Source organism: Osmerus mordax, chromosome 27 (genome assembly GCF_038355195.1).
Source record: "Osmerus mordax isolate fOsmMor3 chromosome 27, fOsmMor3.pri, whole genome shotgun sequence".
Classification (NCBI taxonomy): Eukaryota; Metazoa; Chordata; class Actinopteri; order Osmeriformes; family Osmeridae; genus Osmerus; species Osmerus mordax.
This window is the reverse complement of record NC_090076.1, coordinates 1,356,431-1,380,889: the sequence shown is the minus strand read 5'-3', so window position 1 is coordinate 1,380,889 and position 24,459 is coordinate 1,356,431. Positions and strand designations below refer to the sequence as shown.

The window sequence follows — 24,459 nt, the reverse complement described above, 5'->3', positions numbered from 1 at the left end:
CAGTCCTCCCTGACGTCTTTGGAGTAGAATTGAGTGAAATACAGTCACTGCCAGTAAGCGAACCGAGGCTAACGTCAAAACAATGCACTCTCACTCAAATTGCAAGTTTTCCACAAATCACAAAAATAATAGGACCATCTGGCTAAAAGCACAATTCCCACATCTCTTGAGGCTGCCCTGCCCTTTTCGGGGGTAGAATTTACCGAACATGTAAATAAAATGGTGAACATGATGCAACCAAAAAATGGCTGCCGCCTAAGCCTATGCGGTCTCCCTGGCGTCCGAACTCACTCCAATTACAAAGACTTTCACGACCCAAATCAAAATTCTGAGCCGACAGGTCTGTGGGAATTGCTTTTTCTCCTATAGGCTGCCCTCCTCGACCTTTTTGATGAACAATTCGCCGAGATGTAAAATGACTCCCCAATTAAAAACACAGAGGGAAAAAGCTAGAGCTACAGTAGCTACTTTTCGAGTTCGGTTTTCCGTCACTTCAGAATCACGATCTAAAGGTCTAAAAGTGCTAAAACCTTCACCATAATTCAAGAGTAGTGTACTTTCACGAACACAATCATTGATTCTAGCTTAAAATGTGTAAAAATAGGTGATATGACTTACCAAACGTGGCTGCCTCCAACACTATCTGGCGATTCCAGTTGAAAACAACAATGGCCGCAGAAAAATAATTGGGTGTGCTTTGCCTTCGGCAAGGGCACAACCTTTGTTCTCTCACATATATATTTATTATTATTTATTTTTGCCCCCCTAAATCTTCGTCAATATTTGGCCTACATAGACAACCCAGGTGTCAAAAGTTTCGTCTTGGTAGCGATTGAGTTGCTTGTATTTTTATTTACGTTCCGTTGCATGGTTTAGGCTCAAGATAAGTTTTTGTGGCGAAAAGTGAAGCTAACGGTGGCTAATTTGCTAGCCACAGTCACTGACGTTACTAACGTCACTACATCACTAACGTCATGATAACACGCGTGACTACCTGTAGCAGAACATTCATTTCGCATCTGTTAACTTGGGGGATAGCTAGGCTAACTATAGCTTTACTGCAAGGCAGCTGCAGAAACGCCACAAGCAAAGAGGCCAGGGTGACTATTTACTCATTTTACTTTGTGATGTGAAACACAATTGTGAAATGTAATGTACAACATTAGCTGATATTATTAAGGAAGTAGGCCCACATCTACTTTCGGAAAAGGTAGTCTACTATTTCACTGAAGCATTAGCATGACATTAGTCTCTGTTGCCCGGGCAACACATACTACAGTGGTCTATGATGCATCTGTTTTCAATCATTAAAATAAACATTCCTCACAAATACATTTTCGTTGTAGGATATATTATGACATTACATTACAAGTAAACGATTTGTTGGTGAAATTATCATTACCTGTGGTTTCAAACCAGTGTTGCTCACTGCAACGCTGTAGCCTACGCGAGACACACTACAAAAACATCTGCTGTTTAGGAAGTCAAACGGCGACAGAACATGTTCGGCACTCCCCTTACTTAAATCAAAAGTCTTTCAATAGGTGAAACTATCTGACTACTAACCTGAACTTCATTGCCACAGCCTAAACTTTGTCAATCTGTTCATGAAAATAATTAATTTCAGCCTAAACCGTACAACGGAACGTTAAATCCTATTCAACCAACGCAATCGCTACCAAGACGAACACATCAGTAGTCTAGTACTGTACCGTAGTAGTACAATTTACCGGGGCAGCTTCAGCACACAGGGCTATATCGCATTTTGCGTTTTTACTGACAATGATCGCTACCAGTGAGCTTTTTATGAATGAGCAATTTTCCACTAAATAAATGTCAAGCATATTTACGTTTTGGGGGGTATATTTTCAGTTAGCAGATGGTACTGTTTGAATCGCGATTCCATCTTCTACTGCCGGGTAACGTCGTAGAATAATCTTCAAAGGGGGTTCTTTATTAATGAATGAATGCAATGAGTAGGCTAAATGCCTGAAAATATCATGAGAAGGGAAAAACTTAAGATGACGTTTAAGTCATAGAGATTAGGTCAATTTTTACACCGGTCTGCCAAATGTATTTGTTTTGATTCAACGATGAGGCTGCTTCTTGCAGGGGAAAAGAGAAGACATCTATTTCATTCTACACTTCACTCGTATTTTCAGTTGTAAATGAGCAGCAAAAAAATATGCTTTTAAATCTATGTAATATTTATAAATAATAAGTATGCATTTTGATAGAAAATATACAGAAATATCAGTTGTAAAAATGGAATTAAAAAACGGACCCCTGTGCAACCGACGCAAGCAAGCACACCCTACAATTTCCCCAGAAATTGTACCCTCTCTAGTTTATATTTGTAACGGCGAGCTGCGATTGGAAACGAAATGAAACAGGAGCTAAAAACCGAGGGTGGGGGGTTGGGCAGCACACAATTTCCAGAAAGGATGCGTCTCGCCAAGCTCGCGCTGTGTCAAGTAGGGTGACCACCTGTCCCGCTTTGCGCTGTATCACACAGCATTTTCAATATGGGACGTGTGGGACAAGGGGTGAAAATGCTGTGCGACACAACGCAAAGTGGGACAGATGGTCACCCTAGTGTCAAGGGGCAGGAGTCTTAGAATTTGGAGCATGCGCGCTATGGAGCAATTCAATTGAATTCAATCATATATTGACATATCAAGGTGAAATTGCGTATGGTACTTCAGAATGATGTCATCTTGAAGGCACAAAGGTTTGAAAAACCATCCATCCATCCATCATCTTCCGCTTGTCCGGGGGTCGGGTCGCGGGGGCAGCAACCTAAGCAGGGAGGCCCAGACTTTCCTCTCCCCGGCCACTTCCACCAGCTCTTCCTGGGGGACCCCGAGGTGTTCCCAGGCCAGCCAAGAGACATAGTCCCTCCAGCGTGTCCTGGGTCTTCCCCGGGGCCTCTTCCCAGTGGGACGTGCCCAGAACACCTCACCAGGGAGGCGTCCAGGAGGCATCCTTATCAGATGCCCGAGCCACCTCAACTGGCCCCTCTCGACGCGGAGGAGCAGCGGTTCTACTCTGAGCCCCTCCCGGATGACCGAGCTTCTCACCCTATCTCTAAGGGAGAGCCCGGACACCCTGCGGAGAAAACTCATTTCGGCCGCTTGTATTCGCGATCTCGTTCTTTCGGTCACTACCCACAGTTCGTGACCATAGGTGAGGGTAGGAACGTAGATCGACTGGTAAATAGAGAGCTTCGCCTTTCGACTCAGCTCCTTCTTCACCACAACGGACCGATGCAGAGCCCGCATCACTGCGGACGCCGCACCGATCCGCCTGTCGATCTCGCGCTCCATCCTTCCCTCACTCGTGAACAAGACCCCGAGATACTTGAACTCCTCCGCTTGGGACAAGATCTCCTCCCCGACCCGGAGATTGCACTCCACCTTTTTCCGGTCGATAACCATGGCCTCAGATTTGGAGGTGCTGATTCCCATCCCAGCCGCTTCGCATTCGGTTGCGAACCGCTCCAGTGAGAGCTGGAGGTCACAGCCCGATGAAGCCAACAGGACCACATCATCCGCAAAAAGCAGCGACCCGATCCTGAGGTCCCCAAACCGGACCCCCTCAACGCCCTGGCTGCGCCTAGAAATTCTGTCCATATAAGTTATGAACAGAATCGGTGACAAAGGGCAGCCCTGGCGGAGTCCAACCCTCACCGGGAACAAGTTCGACTTACTACCGGCAATGCGGACCAAACTCTGGCACCGGTCGTACAGGGACCGAACAGCCCCGATCAGGGAGTCCGGTACCCCGTACTGCCGGAGCACCCCCCACATGAGCCCCCGAGGGACACGGTCAAACGCCTTTTCCAAATCCACAAAACATGTGTAGACTGGTTGGGCGAACTCCCATGCACCCTCCAGAACCCTGCCGAGGGTATAGAGCTGGTCCACAGTTCCACGGCCAGGACGAAAACCACATTGCTCCTCCTGAATCCAAGGTTCGACAATCTGACCGACCCTCCTCTCCAGCACCCCTGAATAGACTTTCCCAGGGAGGCTGAGGAGTGTGATCCCCCTAAAGTTGGAGGACACCCTCCGGTCCCCCTTTTCAAAGAGGGGAACCACCATCCCGGTCTGCCAGTCCAGAGGCACTGTCCCTGATGTCCATGCGATGTTGCAGAGTCGTGCCAACCAAGACAGCCCTACAACATCCAGAGCCTTAAGGAACTCCGGGCGGACCTCATCCACCCCAGGGGCCTTGCCACCGCGGAGCTTTTCAACCACCTCGGCGACCTCAGCCCCAGAGATAGAAGGGCCCCCCCCAATGTCCCCAGACTCTGCCTCCACGTCGGAACGCGTGTTGGTGGGATTAAGGAGGTCTTCAAAGTATTCCTTCCACTGATCCAGGACGTCCCGCCAACTCACCACCAAGTGGTGATCAGTTGACAGCTCCGCCCCTCTCCTCACCCGAGTGTCCAAGACATTCGGCCTCAGATCCGACGACACGACTACAAAGTCTATCATCGAACTGAGACCTCGGGCGTCCTGGTGCCAAGTGCACATATGGACACCCTTATGTTTGAACATGGTGTTCGTTATGGACAAGCCGTGTCTAGCACAGAAGTCCAACAACAAAACACCGCTCGGGTTCAGATTGGGGGTTTTGACTGATGGAACCATCAGTCAAAATTATATTTGATTTATTAACACAAAGATATTGTGTGGCAACGTGTACATTTACATAAATTCACTTATTTCAGCCATTTTGTATTGCATTCCTTATTCAATTTGACCCTACAGAAAGACATGTGTTCTACAAATCTGTAACAATTTTCAAGTCGATTGGATGTATAGTTCATGAGAAGGGTTTTGAAGGTTGTACCAAATTTGGACAGTCCAGCAAAATCTATCATGGCGGACCTTATGGGTTCTTGAGGCTTTTTTGTTCCCCATGAGAAATAAGGTATGTATTCCAATTTTCAGGCATTTTGGAATAATGGGGCGCTGGGGAAATCACGTAGACTTTGGGCGTGGCTTATAACGCCACCTATGGGAATACATGGGCCATTAGCGGTCTGGGAGTAGTGAGTGACCTGTTGTATCATTGGGCCAAATTTGAAAAAAATCGGGTCAAGGACTTTTTGAGCTATTGAGCCATTTAACGGAGAAATATAATAATAATAGGAATACTAACAAAAACAATAGGTTCCCTCCTACCGGAGGAACCCTAAATAAGACTAGAAAGGCATTTCCTGCAGAAAATGCGTTGGAATGCTTTTTTTTTATTGCTGAAAATACAGAAATGAGAAAATACCCGCAAGCTGAAATGAATTTCAAAAATGTGTGAGTCACACAAAAGAGGCAGTATGGAAACTGAACTGCATCATCTAACAACGCTAAGAGCTGGAATACAATGCGGGAGAAGCTTAAAGCTGAACTGTTAAACAGGAGAAGAAGTAGGCCTAGGCTAGCTAGTCATAAAAAGAATATTATAGTCTTAACAGCTGAAATTATAGTTGTGATAGTAATAGCAGTAGCAGATGTAGCCTATCATTGAGTGCGTTTACTCGGCTTTCTTAGTAGGATTCAATGTGTTGATTGTATGAAACATACAGCAGTAGGGCCGATACAGGAAGACACGGCGACACTTTGTTGCAGAAGGATGATGGTGCAAGTTTTGTCCGTGGATCATACAACGATTAATAAAAAGAATATAGCGAGCTATATTCGTCAAAATTAATTAATTAATTAATTGCTTTTTACCTGACATCTTTGAAAGGCAGCAATGATTAATGCATCCATGGCCAGGATATAATGATAAAATATGACATTATTTTAAAAGTGACCTATAACATCGACTATGCAAAACACATAAAATTATTACGCGTATTTGGAAAGAGATGTTTATAATGTGACAATATGTCAGTCATCGTGTGATAACGAAAATATGACTAGGCTTATTATATGTATCAGATGAAATGTTGCAAGCTCCAATGGTGAAGCTCCAATGGAAAATAGCACCAATGGTGCAATCTAGCTAGGTACTAAACCACTGCATTCGCAACACGCTGAAACATGGACACAGGCAATTTCCCTCTCTCCCTCTCATTGTTTCTGGTCCCTGGGTCTCAGGAACTGCATTTTCAGGGGGACTACGAATAGCCCTGTTTGTCAAAATGCTAAACACTTTCTCTTTGTGTTTGGCTGTGTCACAATGGGATGTTAGGGCATGCAACCCCTTCTTGGCATACCGTATTTTATGGAAAATAAGCCGCGGCTTGTACTCCGATGTTACAGTTTTCTTGTGCTTGTGCGGCTTATATTTCGAAGCGGCTTATAGTCCGGTTTTAGAACAAAAAAAGTGGCTTCTCTCAAGATCTCTACTGACCGTGCAGCTAATTTTATGCTCAACACTTGAACGGGTTGTTATTACTTGAAATAGGAATTATTTACTGTTTTCTCAGTTACACTATTAGGGCTTGGAAATACAGTGACTTGCTAAAGTAGGCAAATGGCTAGTAGAACATAACATTTCATAATAATTTCAGTTAATCAAACAGCCGCAAACCCAGTGAAATGTTATAGGCTAGGCTAGCTTGCAAAATAACGCTAGCATCGCTAACAGCAGCATGCTAACAGCTAACTGCGCTATCTCACTCTCACTCAGTGAAAGCACACTCAGCGCAGATTCAAGTGCATTGCTGCGGTCATGACTGAAAGAAAAAGAAGAATCTGGAGTTATTTCACTCCAGTTAACAACGATGAAGCTAAAAGCTAAAAGATGTAGTTAAAAACTATACGCCATTGTGGCAATACCACAAACATGACAAAGCATCTAAAAGTTAAACACCCTAAAGAGCATGACGAAGTACAGTTGACACAAGCAGAGGAGGCAACACACGTAATGTCTATTACGGTTTATTTAATATTAATAACGATGGCTTTCAGAATGCATTATAAAATTACTCAAAAATACAAAAAAAATAGTATTGGTATCGATATTGACGATACCGGTCTTGAAAGTACTTGGTATCGGATCGAAAAGAAAATTATTGGTATCGCCCATACCTAATGGCAACTCCCGAGGGACAAAACACCCTTGTCCGTTGTCACATAGAAAGGTCTGCTACAGTAGGCTATCCTCAGGATTTGCAAGCTAGCTAAACTTATAATATATCTAAATAATTTTGTAGACATAACAATGGATTCTGCCACTAAATGAGTGACTTGGATTTATTTCTGGACATACTATCCACAACCGAAGTGTGTTACACAATGCTGTAAAATCGCCTATACTCGTGCATTGCTCTTGGTACCCAGAATGCCCTGCGGCAAGCTGAAAAGCTACTAAGTTAAGGGCATTAGCTTAGTTAAATAAGCATTGTTTGAATTTGTTTTCGTTCTGTTTTGATATGTGTAATGCTATGGTCTATAGTTTAAATAATTTGAGTGTTCACCCTGATTGGGAATGTTGTATAATTAGATCGCTATCCAAGCTGTCATCAGCCATAGCATGAACGTGCAAGTGATCATTTGTCAGCATTGGGCCACGCAACGGTAACATTGTTTGCTTATAAAGTGCAGTTTGTACTCCAGTGCGGCTTATACTCTGATTTACAAACACAAAGTGCTCATTCTGGGGGGGTGCGACTTATACACGATACGGCTTATTTACCGTAAAATACGGTACTTGATCTCTTTTGTACATAAGGTACATTTGGCATGTCCTGCCTTATCTACTTTTTAAAAACACAATGAAAGTGGTAAAAAATTGAAAGTGATGTATGTGCAACTCCCTTCACTTCCTGCTTCACTTCCACCTTGAGCCATGCCCAGCTCCACTTGCACCTCCCTGCTGAGTCTAGCTGTGCTATATATAATGAGTCCTCCTCATTAAGCTCCCTCATTCTGAAATGGAAAATCACGATAAGTTAGCCAATCTCATTGGTCCAAGGACTGATCGGTGTTTCGAGATACACGGCTACTCGAATTCTGAGCTACAATACAATGTAAAGATTTCAAATGATATACTTGGATACAAAATGTAGCCCTTTATTATACAGAAATTTGCTGTTGGTGTATTAGCCTAAAACAACACGCTCGCCAGATTGTTTATCTAAATAGCCCTATGTTGTTAGAAATGCATACCATGCAACAAGAGATTAATACGGTTGCCAAATTGCTTTATGTTACACTTACTCTCACATCAGCTATTTTGTAAACAGTCACATTTAACTTCTTACCAGAGAATGTCTAATATGGGGAGAACTCCCACTCTCGGGAAACTTCTGGGTTCTGCAGTTCCACTTTAGTTCCATATGAGGGTGCTAACGGTCGAGTGCAGAATGAATGGAGGTCTATGGAGCTATACCCCTCAAAATCCACTTTTCTCAGGATATAATTTTTTAGTTTTTAGTATTTTTTTTGTTTAGTAATTTGAATGTTGAATTCGAGCGGGATCTCTGGTCGTAGTCAGTCCTTCACTAACCAATCAGCATTCATTAGCAGAATGCTAGCGTGTTATGGGCAACAACGACTCACCCTGTAAGAAATCGAAAGGACATAAGTACTCGTTCATTCAAATTTGACCTATAATCCATGTTGAACATGCAAAAACTACAATCAAATCTGAGATTTCTCAACAACAATCAGGCGAAAGAGACACATTTAGCCGTTTAGCTCCATAGACTCTCATTCAGTATGCATTTGTTTGCGATCACCCCCAGTGGAACTCTGGTGGAACTGCAACCAAATTCGGTACAATGGGGCTTAATAGGGAGTGGACAGGCTCTCCTTAAACAGGCTCTGGCAGAACAGGCAGCGAAAATATTTTTTGAAATGTCAAAATGCTTATCCAAACAACGTCACTCGCGGCACTGCACTCTGCTGGATTATAAAAAGGACACCTGCAAAAAATGAGCTTGGCAGAGTGCCCGGTTCTTGAGATAATCATTGGAAACTCGTTACCCTAAAATTCCATTCAAAATACAGGTACACATACACAGATTCCTGGAATTATTCCAGAGATATTCAGAACAATTGTTTTTAATTTCCTTTACTATTAAATAGTTATAATGTAAGATCATGCTAGTTGAGAATTTCCCCTTTTTAATTATTTGGTACAAAGTTTTTACAGTTGCACCACATTTTTGCCACCATCCCCCAAATATTCTCATAATATAAAAAAGTTCTCAAAAATAAAATAAACATTTTAATGTTTATTTTCTTATTTTAACCAGTTTAAAGGTAACTGAAACATATTGACACAAATGTGTGCATCATGTCATTGACCCAATACGATATGACAAATGGATAGCTAGTTGCAGCAAAGATTAGCTAGCTGTCAAGCCAACTTTGGATGAACACTGTTGTAAGGTATAAACTAAGAATATATTTTGTTTGTTGGGCTTGAGTTTGCCATGAGTTGTATTGAGCACATTTATAAATGCTTGACCTGTGCGGGTCCCTGTATTTTCAGTCCATTGTTTTGTGTAAATGCCTAAAAAAGGTTGGACACTACAGTGTGTGAGACAATGTCAAATCAAATCAAAATGTATTTGCATAGCCCTTTTTACACGCAAGCATGTCACAGAGGGCTTCACATACGCCCATAGAACTGCCCCTCAACCAACCTAAACCCTCAAGGTCAAATGGAATCCATATCATACATTTTAATAAGTTTTGTTTTGAATTAGCATGTTTTACTCTTTGTCTTCACGCTTTGTCTCCTCAATTATATTTCAGTTTTTATGCTGATTTTGGACCCCTCAATCTTGCCATGCTGTACCGGTACTGTTGTAAACTCAACAAAAAACTAAAGGTAAGTCAGGACAAACAAACACAATGGAATGTCTATCCGTGCTTACTTTTGCTTCTGTGTGATGACGTGATATTTCAACACCCTCAATTCTTTCAGTTTTGTTTAAAGACAAATTGGTTTGTTAACCTAAAATAACTGAATGGTTTGCCAAGCTTTTTGCCAGGTTCTTTTGCGTGTGAGATCAGTGAATGCTCATCATTCTGTTAACTAGTTATGCGTGTAGAGATTTAGCTAGCCAGCTATAGTCAGTTAAGTGACAGTGACATGCTATGGTACCAACATACTGCACCTTTTACATGTCAATGGGGAGAGTCACTATGAATAAAGAGGCATCAAGTCTGTATTTTTGTACATTCTTATATTTTCCCGATCCTGGATATAAATGTTTATCTTTTCTTTTGTATTATGTTTAAGACTAGGGTGTTTCTTTAATATCACTCGCTGAGTAGGTGAATATATGGATGTGTGATTCCGGTTAGAGAATCACTGATAAACAGATGCCTGTTGAATTATGTTTATTCTGTAGATTTGATCTTGCAGTTATTTTGATGAGTTAATTGGTGTGGTTGCTAAACAGGAAACAAACAGTAGATTACAAATGATGTCTTGCCAAACAATATCAACAGTAATCTAACAGCAGAATGAAAGTACAAACTTCGTTATTCCTATAACGAACACAGAAAGATAACCCTTTTAGGCCATACACACAATTCAATAACCAGCCTGCAAAACATATTACGAAAATCAATGTTTCCTAATTGAAGCAAGAACGAGAAATGTTAATGTTGGTAAAGTAGCTACTACCTGAATAACCAGCCAACCAAACGGATAAAATCTAGCTTCGAAATATAAGTAAATATACAAATTACATTTAGGTATTTATAATGGTGCTACTTGTAGTAATCCTATGTACAGTGAAAAGACATGAAACAATATTCAAAAGGGTACTCACATCTTGCATTCACGCACAACATTAAGCAAGGGGAAACAACATGGTGCATCAAATGTGACATTGCTGACTTCCTCATAACTAAAGAGCAGAGCATGTAACGTCACTAACTGACGCGCTTTCTCACATATTGGAGAGGAAAGCCAATTTATATTCACCTGCATAGGCTCTGTAGTGGTAGCGAGAGGAAACGAACGATTCGTTAATTTCCCGACTCGGTCTTTCTACGAGTCTTTGGATCATTTTTCACGTGACCTGCATAGGCTCTGTAGTGCTAGCTAGAGGAAACGAATGATTCGTTCATTTCCCGGCTCGGTCTTTCTACGAGTCTTTGGATTATTTTTCACGTGACCTGCATAGGCTCTGTACTGGAGGAAACGAACGATTCGTTCATTTCCCCACTCGGACTTTCTACGAGTCTTTGGATCCTTTTTTCACGTGACCCGCATTGTATTTTTTAGTAGAGGAAACAGTTTCCTCATTCCCTTTCGCGTGGCCGCTGTTTTAGTAAGACGTGAATGATATTCTCTCCAGTCATCATACTGACTGGTTTTGTTATTTTCACTTCACATTTACACTTACAGTTTAGTGCAGTGTAATTGTTTGCCGTGATAATTAAATGCTAGTGTGATAATAAATGACCAAATCGTACAAACTGTCATGATACATTATTTTAATGCAGGAATTTCTTTTAAAATAGTGTCTGCTGGTGCACATGTCATGCGCTAACCTACATGAGAATATGACGTTGAAATGAACGAATGACTCGAAAAAAGATTCGTTCATTTTACTGAACGAGATTCAAAGAACCGAATCAGTAAAATGATCCGGACTTCCCATCACTACTTGAAACTGAAAGCTAGAAATGTTAACCATGGTTGCTACGTTACGAGAAACAAGAACACTCCGATTGGCCATCCCTAGTGAAAATCGCTCCTCATTTGCATAAAGTTGAGAACATCTCAACTCGAATTGCGTCGCTACCCACAATGCACCACGCAAGCGATTCGCCTGGCTCCATTGAAAATGAATGGAAAGCATGTTGTCGCGTCGCTCGCGTCACTGCAGCGCTTTTTAACGCTCTGCACCGCTTGCCTTCCCACAGTACACCACGCTCGGGGGCGTGTTAGAAAAGTTAATACAGATTTGTAGTTCTCTAAGGTCACTGTTGTAGTCATGACCAAGCGTGCAGACTTGTACTCATGTATTCACAAAATCGATCAAAATACCACTTTTACACAACATTTGTGTAAAAATACCGAATTTTTACTAGTGCAAGATTACAGTAGAATACACGTTACGCCACCAGTCACTCAACCAGTCGTTGGTAGGCTGGGCTAGCAAGCTAGCAGGGGCACAGAACAGTCACGTAATGTGACCAGACTGAATGTAAAAATATAAAAACACTCTAGGGACACTGACAACGTATGCAACCCTGCACCATGCATTATTAGTTTAACGTAATCTTTAAATTCAGGCTTGTCACATTACGTAACTTTGTTCTGAACAGAACTAGGTGTGCAGACACATACGATAAGTTTCTCCTCCATCTTGAAATTGTAAAACCTAGAAATGTTTACCATGACCAACAGTTGCTACGTTACAAGAAACAAGAAACCAATCCGATTGGCCAACGCTAGCGTTTTCACGCTCCTCATTTACATAAAGTTGAGAAAATCCAACTTGCAACGCTCCGCTCCGCTCGCCTTCCCACAATGCCCTACGCGAGTGTCAACGCCTGGTTTCATTGAAAATGAATTGGAAGCCGACGCCCCGCGCCGCCCGCTCCGCTGCAGTGTGAATGCACCGTAAGCATCTGTCGAGCGCCGATCTCTTCATACACTACATGCATCCCAGCATTTCCATCTGTATGTAGGGATCCCTAAAATGTATATTTTATTTTTAATTACAAAGTATTTTATTTTGAATGTATCTTGTCACACTGAGTGAAACAGTTGGTGAAGTACGTTTAAAATATTTAGTTTCTGTTCTTTTATTTTTGTTACTATAATTTATGGCATGTAAAATATGTCAACTGCAAGTACCAGAATGCTTTGTAGTAGTTTCCCAGGCTGGTGTATTGGGGTTAAACCAATTTAAAGCAGTAATCAATTGAGGTAGTGTTTCACTGACCAATCAGTGACTGTACCCGAGTGTTCTGTCCTTGTTCGCAGGAAGGGAAGAGAGGAGGTTTTTTTTTGTCTTGGAGGGGAAAAAAAGGGTATGCGTCTGATCCTCCACTCCGTTTTGCACGTTTGGAGACTAATATATTTCAGGTATAAGGCCCAAACCGAGAACTGGGCCCCTTTTATATTCAGTTTGTGCATCTGACCTCGGATGAGCAGCTTGATGCGTGAGTTTCTTTGAGACTGGATTCACCTGATGCACACCACGTTCTCATTCCACGTGGGACGGGAGATGATGAAAATTGTGAGTTACGGAGTAAACAACTTTTTCTTTTTCGTTTCCTAAGGAGGACTATGTAAGTGAATTGGATCTTGCAAACTGTTGCTATATTGCACATCCGAACTTCATTATTTCAAGTGCACCTGCGTAAAAAGCTTCAACGTAAGCCTGTGCTCCGGTATTATCTTTTGGGTAACACGTGTGGAACTGAACTTTGAGCAAGGACTGAAAGGATAGTGTAAAGTTATCTTCTGTGCATGGTTTGAACAAAACAATAAAGTTTAATGTTCTGATATCAATGTGACGTGATTGGCAGTACCATAAGTGATTTGAGTGAAAGGTGCATTTACAAATTTGGTAGTGAAGTACCTTTTAAAGGGATTGATATTTATTTTCATTGTATTTCATTTATTTCCTTTTGTCATATGTTTCTAGAGAAATGTAATACGTGATTTAAACCGATCATAAAGTTTCTCTAGTGGAGGCACTGCGCTTGAAAATAATAGTAACTGGACATTAGCTTATTTAAACTTAATTGGTAAGCGTTTATATATTTCAGCCAGCTCACAATTCAACTGCTGGGAACCCAGGTTCTAGTTTATCTTTATATTGATGAAATGTCCCTTATGGTTAAGAAAAGGGTTACATTTATATGTACAAACTTTGTTGACAATTTTAGAACGTAGTTCATTGGGGGGGAACAGGGACTTGAACCATGCATTGATTATTTGGCCTCGTTATCAGTTTTAGCTAGGCTGGTGTGCAAGCCCCGTAACGACTTTGCTTGCAACGTAACTCACAGGGCAGTAAAATCGACATCAATCCACTGCATAGGTAAATTGATGAGTGACATTGGACTGACACCACTAGTCCAAAATAAGTTCTGAATCTAAAGGCCGAAATGTCTTCACTGTATCTTTTCACGAAGTCTGCACCTTTGGTAGAGCAGTATCTGTGATGTTGTAACGAGTAGGAATCGAAAATCGCAAAATAATGTTGTCTCCTTGGGCAAGGCACTTCACCCTACTTGCCTCGGGTGGAATGTCCCTGTACTTACTGTAAGTCGTTCTGGATAAGAGCGTCTGCTAAATGACTACATGTAAATGTTGAGATGTTTAATCAAATTGCTTATGTTAAGTGTGTTTCTTTCCTTTTCTTGACAATTTAACAGAGCTTGCGCTTGTGTCCTCATTGTTAAAAAAGATATCCAAACCGCTGGTGGAACTCAGATTGGTGCTACCAATCTGAGTTGCCATGCCAAGGCTAACCGCAATCCACTCACTACCACACGTGTGTTAGCCAACAGTCCAATAAGACAGTATTTAAAGGCCGCGCGGATACGCACACACTCACCCCGGTTGTTGTATGATCAGTGCTGCTGCCGCCCTCAACCATCCCCTTCTCCCCCTTGCTGTCTGTATGTTCTATCCATCAGGGGATTATGTCTCCATTGCTCCCTGCCTCATATGCCATGTATGTATGCATGTATGTGTCGCATCGAGGAGGCAGGGAGTGCTTCCCTTAGATTATTCACTCTGCCAAAGTCAAACCAATATCCATGTCATGGTCAATAAATGCTCAAATCTAATACGTGATTGTCTTGACTGAACTACATTTTCTTTCAAAATTGACTTTTGAGTGAAATTGAACTTCAGTGTTTTTTTTAAATCTTGTGACAAAGTTTTTGTTCAATCTTGCTCCATTTAAAGAAAAGGGTTATAAAGAATTGCAATAACAACAAAATCACACTCAAAACCAAGGCAAACCACAGTAATTCTAGTTACTGCACTCCGTTTGCCGACCCTTATACCCTTATATTACTTCACGCTCACTGATCACCACTCGCTACATCATCTCGCATATCTTTTCACACTCAACAATTTTTTCAGAGGTTTTATTGCTCAATCGTTAGTCAGTTGTACGCTAATTCTAGCTTTCGCCGTTTCAGAGTCTGAAACACATCTAATGCAGGGCACTCAAGTCTCACACAACACCTTGTATTTCTCACGCTGAGCAGTAAGGGATAACTTGTCCCGCTATATACATTTAATGGACAAAGTGCAGGCATACGAGGTACGTTTTCTGCGGAGTTGATAGCTGCCTGTGAAGTAACTGCTACCTACCATACAATCAGTAACCCCCCCCCCCCCCCCCCCGTTTACTCCTGAGAAGCGCACCTAGAAAAGTCGTTTTATTCCTTATTTTACGATTATCATTATGTATAACAATTTTTTACCACAGTCTCTAACATAAAGCACAGGGAGAAAAGGGGTTCAACCACTCGGGGAACCATTGTATTTAGGCTATGCTTAAATTTCTATACACATTGTAAAAAGTTCCAATTGAAAATAAGACCAAAACATAGTCAAATTACTCAATTTCAATAAAATCATTAGCATTGTTTCAGTATCGAGTACCATGATACTACACTTCCCCATTAACAAGATGGTCAGCCAAGCCTTATAAAAGGTGTTGAGAGTTGTACAAGGGGGAGAAGGAATGAACGTCCTACTGCGTCGGGAGCTGCCAGAACAAGCAGCCACTTTAGTGGTACCAACCAAATCTAAATATTTAAGTCTGTAAAATGCACAGGTTATCAAAGACCAGAGATCTATCCAATGTTTCCTTACCCCAATATGTAAAATCCCTCCTTTAAATGCACCCTAAGTAAATGGACTGGAGTCAAATTTTTTTACAGAAAATAACGTAAAATTACATGAATTTTACATACTAAAAATACAGTTTGTAGCAGTAATTTTACATGAATTTTGTTGTATATATATTTTGCATTTTAAGAATGTGGCTGCATTATTTGACTCATAAATGAAATTAGTAATCAATCATCCTATTTGCATTTTAATTTTCTTCAAGAGTGCTCAATCTTTCACTTAATTAAAATGAAAAATAAATAGACATTTGAGATTTGATTTTCAAAACATTCCCCAGCAAATAGATAACAAAATTCAATTTGAAATGTAAAATTTGAAAATTAAAAAGCATTTCCAGAAATGCATTTTCATTTTAAGAACGTGGCTGCAAAATCGTGACCACAATTCAAATTCAAATGCATTTCCAGAAATGCATTTTCATTTTCAAGAACGTGGCTGCAAAATCGTGACCACAATTCAAATTCAAATGCATTTCCAGAAATGCATTTTCATTTTAAGAACGTGGCTGCAAAATCGTGACCACAATTCAAATTTAAATGCATTTGCAGAAATGCAAAATGAACGAAAAAGCATTCTGAGCGGCGCAGCAGAGTGACGTCAGTAGCCGCTCTTCTTCAGCTCTCTGCTGACCGAGCTACCCATCTTGTTCAGTAGGGGGCGGTGTGCACATCTGCATTGCATTACATTGCAAATGTGCCGGGAAATTTATTGAATTGCCGGGTCTTTAGAGGACGCATCACAGACTGAGCAACTTGATGTCAAACAATGACTAAAACAGTGGCAGAGCTACTATTAATGTGTAAATCTGTGACGGCAGAGTATGCAACCAAGCTCTCTATGACTTGTTCTACTCGGTCATGGGCATCAGACTCAGATGTATTATTAGATTCTACCTGCTCAACTAATTCTAACAGTGTTTGCACAATTTGAGGGAGCGCCATGATCTGTGATGCGTCCTCTAAAGCAGCGGTCCCCAACCTTTTTTGCGCCACGGACCGCTTTCATGTAAGACATATTTTCACGGACCGGCAGGGACGGACTGGAGGGAAAGATAGGCCCTGGACAGCTGCGCTGCTAATGCATGCACATTCGGGGTTTGATGTGATCCTAGTTAGTGACTTCCACAACTAATGCGAGCGCGCAAGAATAATAGTTTAGCTGATTTGAGCGAAAAATAGTTTTTGGAGTTTTATGTAAAATAAACAGCCGTTTTTTCAATTGACAAAACCATGTGTAGTGAATGTGATGTATTTTTGTCTCAATTTTTCAGCCCCAACTTTAAGTTTCTTAGCCTGGTTTTCCATCGTTATACCGCTCAATAAAGCCCACAAACTTGCTAAAAAATGAGTAAACACACGTCTTTGCAGAGCTTTTTTGCTCAGGGGAAAAGGCCAGCGGAGGAGAAAATCAGGTCATTTTTCAGAATAAAACGTCTTTCAGACTCTGATAATCAATTAAAAGGAAATAATGTTATTAATTCTTTTTTGTGCGGCCCGGTACGAAATGACCCATCGCAGAACGGTGGGCACCGGTTGGGGAACGCTGCTCTAAAGACCCGGCAATTCAATCAATTTCCCGGCACATTTGCAATGTAATGCAATGCAGATGTGCACACCGCCCCCTACCGAACAAGATGGGTAGCTCGGTCAGCAGGGAGCTGAAGAAGAGCGGCTACTGACGTCACTCTGCTGCGCCGCTCAGAATGCTTTTTCGTTCATTTTGCATTTCTGCAAATGCATTTGAATTTGAATTGTGGTTACAATTTTGCAGCCACGTTCTTGAAAATGGAAAATGAAAATGCATTTCTGGAAATGCATTTGAATTTGAATTGTGGTCACGATTTTGCAGCCACGTTCCTAAAATGAAAATGCATTTCAATTTTTTTTCAAATTTTACATTTCAAATAGAATTTTGGTATCTATTTGCTGGGGAATGTTTTGAAAATCAAATCTCAAATGTCTATTTCTTTTTCATTTTAATTAAGTGAAAGATTTAGCACTCTTGAAGAAGAAAATAAAAATGCAAATAGGATGATTGATTACTAATTTCATTTATGAATCAAATAATGCAGCCACATTCTTAAAATGCAAATGCATTTCTGGAAATGCATTTGAATTTTGGTAACAATATGCTTCCATAACTGACATGTAAGTCACTGACATGAATTAATATGCATGTGAAAGAAGGAGGGAGATTGGACTACAATGTTTTCCCTTCTGAATGTTTTTTCTTTTTACTCCCTCCATTCGTAATTCTAAATTGTTGTCATCAGGGAAAGCACCTTTGGACTGACCGCCAGCGGCTTTCTGGAAGCAGTCTTCTCCACTTTCGATCCCTTGTCTGGGTTGATCCTGAAAAGGCATCTGTCGAATGAAATACAACATGCAAACTCCCACAACACAGTGTATGTTGCATTTCCACAGATTTTTTTAACTGGATCTGTGTAGCACTTCAACCCAAGCACCTGGGGGGTATTCGTCGTAGCTCGCTAAGCGGTTTAGCGAGCTAATTTTCAGACTAAGATAAAAAACGCCCCTCTTTTTGGTTCGTGGAAGCAACTTTTGATAAATCACCATAGTAACATATCAATTAGCACTAACCTGCTCCAGAGCAGGCTAACGTAAGTGTAGCTGGATAAGCTTGCCACACCCCCGGAAAATAACATGGCAGCTCCCTTTTGACCAAGGAGCTATATTCTAGTTCGATTACCTTTCCATACCAATAGAGTTCTTCGCGATCGCCAAGATCCTTTATTTCACACGGATGAGTTCTTGTTTGAGCGATATCGATTCATCCGACAAGGACTCATTTATTTGAAAGACCTTCTCGGGCCGTACATTGCAAATATCACACGCCGCAGCAAGCTTTATGCTTTATTATGAGCTTATGCTGCTGTATGTGAATATGTATCGCTATGTTTTAGGAAATGTCTTGTCTTATCTGTTGTGCCTGTGCTTTTTATATGTTTCACTGTGGGAGAGTGGGAAACGTCATATCGATTCCTTTTTATGTCTTGACATGTGAAGAAATTGACAATAAAGCTACTTGAAACTTTAACTGTGCTTCAGACTCTGCATAGCCTTGAGGTTTTTTGCGTCAGGTATAGGCTACATTTTTATACAGTATAGGCGATGCAGAAAACATTGGCAAAGCCGCAGCATGCGTTGCTGTAAGAAAAGTGTACTTGGCGCTTAATCAAATCAAATGTATTTGTATAGCCCTTTTTACACGCAAGCATGTCACAGAGGGCTTCACATATGCCCATAGAACTGCCCCTCAACCAACCTAAACCCTCAAAGAAGACAAGGAAAAACTCCCAAAAAACTCTCAACAGGAGAAAAAATGGAAGAAACCTTGGGAGGAGAATTCAGAGAGGGATCCCCTCCTCCAGAGACGGTTGGTGAGAGAGAGGAGCAGAACACAGGCTAAACATAGTCATACAGTGTCGGTGGGTTTTTAAAACACCAAAATCCATTGTTCAACTTTATCGATGTAGGACAGGACCGGGAGACTCGCGACCAGGTCCAGCGTTGGCTGACCGACGACCAGGCAGGTGCTGACAACTCAAACCCCCCACACCACAAGGGATGTGTGTGGGGGGGGGACAGAGAGAGGAGAGCAGGGATTAGAGAATGCCAGGAGCAGCTAACAGTTACAGTCATAATAGAATGATATCCCCACCGGTCAAGTGTGGACTGGTGCAGCAATTTAACAGAGCAAAAAAGGGGAATTTGATGCAACTCCACACACCAAGACAGCGACAGCCCCCCCCATTTGGAACATGAAATCTGTTCCAGGGGAAGAGAACTCTAAAATAAGTTATACTTATAGAATAAGGATGGAAGCAACCCGTCCCCCGTTGCCTCCAACTAGTAACATACTTACCTTTAACAGTCGTAGAATTGACTAAACAATAACGTTTTTAACCTAATTTTAAATGTCGAAACAGTATCAGACTCCTTAATTGAGACGGGTAATTTGTTCCAGAGAAGGCTGCTCTATATGAGAACGCCCTACCTCCAGCTGTTTTTTTCTTAACTTTGGGAACCACCAGATAGCCGGCATCTTGAGATCTAAGTGTCCATGCGGGGCAATAGGGTGCAAGGAGACCGGAGAGGTAACATGGTGCCAATCCATGCAGAGATTTGTATGTTAGTAGTAGAACTTTGAAGTCAGCTCTGGCTTGGATAGGGAGCCAGTGTAGAGAGACAAGAGTAGATGTTATGTGATCAAACTTTCTTGATCTGGTCAATAGTCTAGCAGCAGCATTTTGCACCCGCTGTAAATTTTTTAGGTGGGTAATTGGGAGGCCAGAGAACAACACATTGCAATAGTCCAATCGGGACGTAACAAATGCATGTATTAGTTTTTCGGCATCATCCTTTGAGAGAAATGTTCGTATTTTGGCAATATTACGTAGATGGAAAAATGCAGTTCTGGTAATTTGCTTAATATGGTACTCAAACGAAAGGTCTGGGTCCATTGTGACTCCTACATTTTCTACTAGCTGGCTTTGAGAGACTTTGACGCCGTCTAGGTCTAAGGTCAGATTGGGAAAATTATTTCTATATTTTTTAGGACCGAAAATTTGAACCTCGGTTTTATCCGAATTTAGAAGAAGGAAATTTGCAGTCATCCAAGCTCTCAACCTAGAAACACATTTTTCCATAGCATGTGGAAATTCTCCAGACTTTATAGACATATATAGCTGATTATCATCTGCATAACAGTGAAAATTTACCCCAGAGCTTCTAATTATGTTTCCTAAAGGCAGCATATAGAGAGAAAATAACAGAGGGCCTAGAACTGGACCCTGTGGTACTCCGTATTTTACAGTGGAGCTCCTGGATGAGCAGCCATCATAGTGGACATATTGTGATCTATCAGATAGATACGATCTAAACCACTGAAGTGACGTACCAGAAATCCCAACATAGTTCTCCATACGTTCCAAGAGAATCTCATGATCCACCGTGTCAAAAGCTGCACTTAGGTCTAAAAGAACCAGGACAGAGATAGAACCCGTGTCAGAGGCTAACAGTAGATCATTGACTACCCTGGCTTAACCAGCTGATGGATCAATTCATCATATTCCCTGGCCATGTCCCAGTCAATGAAATCAAAGAGGGATTTACACATAGGCCTACATGCATATACACATATATAGTACATGATATAAGTGCAGTAGCCTACATATATCCTCATGGCCTTGTTTTTATCTAGCCTACTTATTCTGAAAGAGTTGAGATCATTATTTTCGCCATCATACCGTTAGAAAATCACGGTTTTGGTGATCGACCTTTCCTGCCTTTTGAAGTAGGACGTGCACGTGCAATTTCCCTGATAAGTTTAGCCTGATTGAAATTAACCACAATTTGGATGCGGATTAGCCGTTGACGAACCGATATTTGCTGTTCTCAATCATCTCGCTAATGTTAACGGGCTAAAGGGACAATTGATTAACTTAGCGTCAACCCTTACGACGAACGGGGCCCTGGAGCATGCCTTTGCAAACACAACAAGAACATGTAACCTCCATGTAAAGTCCCATCGTTCAAAATGTAGGTGGACAACATTTGAAATACATTTGAATATAGTGCAATCCAATCAAACACCAGCACAAACTGCAGCCTTAAAAATGCCCACCAAATTGAATCAACAGTCTGATAGGGAGGGTTTATTAAAAGGCTGTTGTATTAGACTGCATCAGATTATAGATGAGTAACTTATAAATTGATTCTTTTGGGTCATTCTCTATCTGTTTTGATGTATACAATAGACTTCTGCTTATTTACCTCTGCAATAACTCTAATGCTGCTCCTTGGACTGCTGCGTAAGAGATGTTCAGGCAGTAGTAGGAGGCAAACATCAACACGAGCATCAGAATCAGAAAGGGTTTTAATCGCCATGAAAGTTTGCACAGACAAGGAATTTACTTTGGCAGGAAGGTGCATGCATTCAACATATAGGAGTAAATCTTAAATAAATAACCAAGTCTAACTATACTATACAAGGTGCAGAGTCTAATGAACTAATACTAACTAATACTAAGGGGACAGGTATGTAAAATAAACTAAATATAAAGTATAAAATAGCTATAATGTACACTATAAATACATGGATAAAAATACAAATAGGGCACATAGTGCAAAGATGGCATGAGTGCAATATACGGCAAAGATTTAAAGTCTGTGGTTTTAAAGACTGTGTGAGCCCTTGGCCTTGTTGAAGAGGCCAGTGGCAAATGGAAAGAAACTGTTCTTGTGGCGTGAGGTTTTGGTCCTGATGGACCGCAGCCGGAGGTCTGCCGGAGGGGACTTGCTGGAACAGAGTGTGTCCAGGGTGGGAGGAGTCAGCCACAATCTTCCTGGGGAATCGCATAGGGTGATGGGGGTGAGTGGGGCTGTATTCTTTCTGAAGTCCACAACCATCTCCACTGTCTTAAGAGCATTTAGCTCTAGGTTGTTCTGGCTACACCAGGTCACCAGGTTGTCAGTTTCCCACCTATAATCAGACTCGTCCCCACCAGAGCCCAAACTTCAGGAGTTTGAGGGACGGATGACTGGAGGTGCAGCTGTTGGTGTACAGGGAGAAGAGCAGAGGAGAAAGGACGCAGCCCTGAGGAGATTCGGTGCTGATGGACCGGGAGTCAGAGACTTGTGTTCCCAGCTTAACACACTGCCTCCTGTCAGACAGGAAGTCTGTGATCCACCTGCAGGTGGAATCAGGCACGTTCAGCTGGGAGAGCTTGTCCTGAAGCAGGGCAGGGATGATGGTGTTGAAGGCAGAGCTGAAGTCCACAAACAGGATCCTGGCGTACATTTACATTTACATTTATTCATTTAGCAGACGCTTTTATCCAAAGCGACTTCCAAGAGAGAGCTTTACAAAGTGCATAGGTCACTGATCATAACAACAAGATAGCCACAAAACATTGCGAGTAGCCAAAACATGAATCACACATTGTGACCAACCAAAATAAGTGCCAAAGGGAAGAACCATAAGAGCATGTAGTTAAACAAGTTACAATTAAACAACATGAACCGCTATAAGTGCAAGTGTACCTGTGGAAAAAGCAAGCAACAATAATAAAAACAATATATCACAGCGAGTACAAAAATTCGTAGGATGCTGGGGAGTCCAGGTGCTGTAGGGTGAAGTGGAGGGCCATGTTAACTGCGTTGTCCACAGACCTGTTGGCTCTCTAGGCAAACTGCAGGGGGTCCAGTATAGGGTCTGTGATGGATTTAAGGTGTGCCAGCACCAGGCGCTCGAAAGACTTCATTACCACAGAGGTCAGGGCAACGGGTCTGTAGTCATTATGTCCTGTTGGCCTTGGCTTTTTGGGCACAGGGATGATGGTGGAGGACTTGAGACAGGCTGGCACATGACATGTCTCCAGAGAGGTGTTAAAGATGTAGGTGAACACCGGAGACAGGTGGTCAGCACAGTGCTTGAGGGTGGCAGGGGAGACAGCTTCTGGCCCAGCTGCTTTGCGTGGGTTCTGCCTCTTAAAGTCTGTTAACTTCTCCCTCCTGAATGGAGAGAGTCGTCTCTGTGTTAATAGGGGGGGGGGGGGGGGGCGGAGGGGGGGAGGAAAGGGTTAGTTCAGGACAGTACAATTGTCTGTCAAATCTACAGTAGAACTCGTTTAGGTCGTTGGCCAGGCGAGAGTCGTTAGTGGAGTGGGGGGCTCTGGGCTTGAAGTTGGTAATCTGCCTGAGCCCTCTCCAGACAGAAGCAGAGTCTGTTTGCAGAGAATTGGTGTTTTAGTCTCTCTGAGTACAGTCGTTTAGCCCCTCTCACCGCCTTGCTAAACCTGTTCTTCGACTCCTTGAATCTGTCCCTGTCCCCACTCCTAAACGCGGCCTCTTTGTCCAGCCTCAGCCTTCTGAGTTTAGCTGTAAACCAGGGTTTGTCGTTGTTGAAGCTCACTATGGTGCGTGTTGGAATACAGCAGTCCTCACAGAAGCTGATGTATGATGTCACAGCCTCCCTGAGGTCATCCAGACTATTGGTGGCAGTCATGAACATATCCCAGTCAGTACAGTCCAAGTGCGCCCGCAGATCCTCCATAGCCTCGCTGGTCCACTGTTTCGATGTCCTCACAGCAGGCTAAAGGCCGATTTAGGGTACTCCGTTTTCCAAAAAACGGACACATGGGAACGCCTTCGTCTACGTGGAACGCCCTCTCCGAGAGCCCTCGGAGAGCTCGACATGCACCTCCTGGATTTCCTAACTATCCGTCCTAATTTTGGATAGTTACGGATACCCCCTTGGCTGTGATTGGTCCGTATTGAGAACCGAAGTAAGAACCGCTTGAGTCAGGGGGCGGGGTTGTTGTGAACAACAAGACAAACAGAATTCTTGACCGCCATTGCTGTAAGTTTTTATTTTTTATTTACAAAATTCATATTTCAGCTAAACAGTACATGTAAATCAGCATCTGAAAAATGTGACGAGAAATGGGCAGTGTAGTTGCTGAAAATGTGCTTATTTTATTGATGAAACGGCTAATTTGTAAATTTGCTCCGACTTTTCTTTAACCTAGGTAAATAAACACTCGATGACGACGACTTCCACACAAAGACGGTTTCTCTAAGGTCGTCTTCAACAAAAAAACGTTGCGCCACCTACTCT

The 24,459-nt window shown here is 42.1% G+C and overlaps 1 protein-coding gene across 2 annotated transcripts in view; it reads left to right on the top strand.

Annotated features, from left to right (window-relative positions):
- The window catches only part of cdc14ab (cell division cycle 14Ab), a 128,828-nt gene that overhangs the window by 31,610 nt on the left and 72,759 nt on the right, over positions 1-24,459 (top strand). For both annotated transcript variants that reach the window (XM_067230676.1, XM_067230675.1), the window contains exon 3: positions 9,720-9,795. In XM_067230676.1, the coding sequence (XP_067086777.1) occupies positions 9,720-9,795 (76 nt within the window). The remainder of the gene's footprint in view (positions 1-9,719; positions 9,796-24,459) is intronic.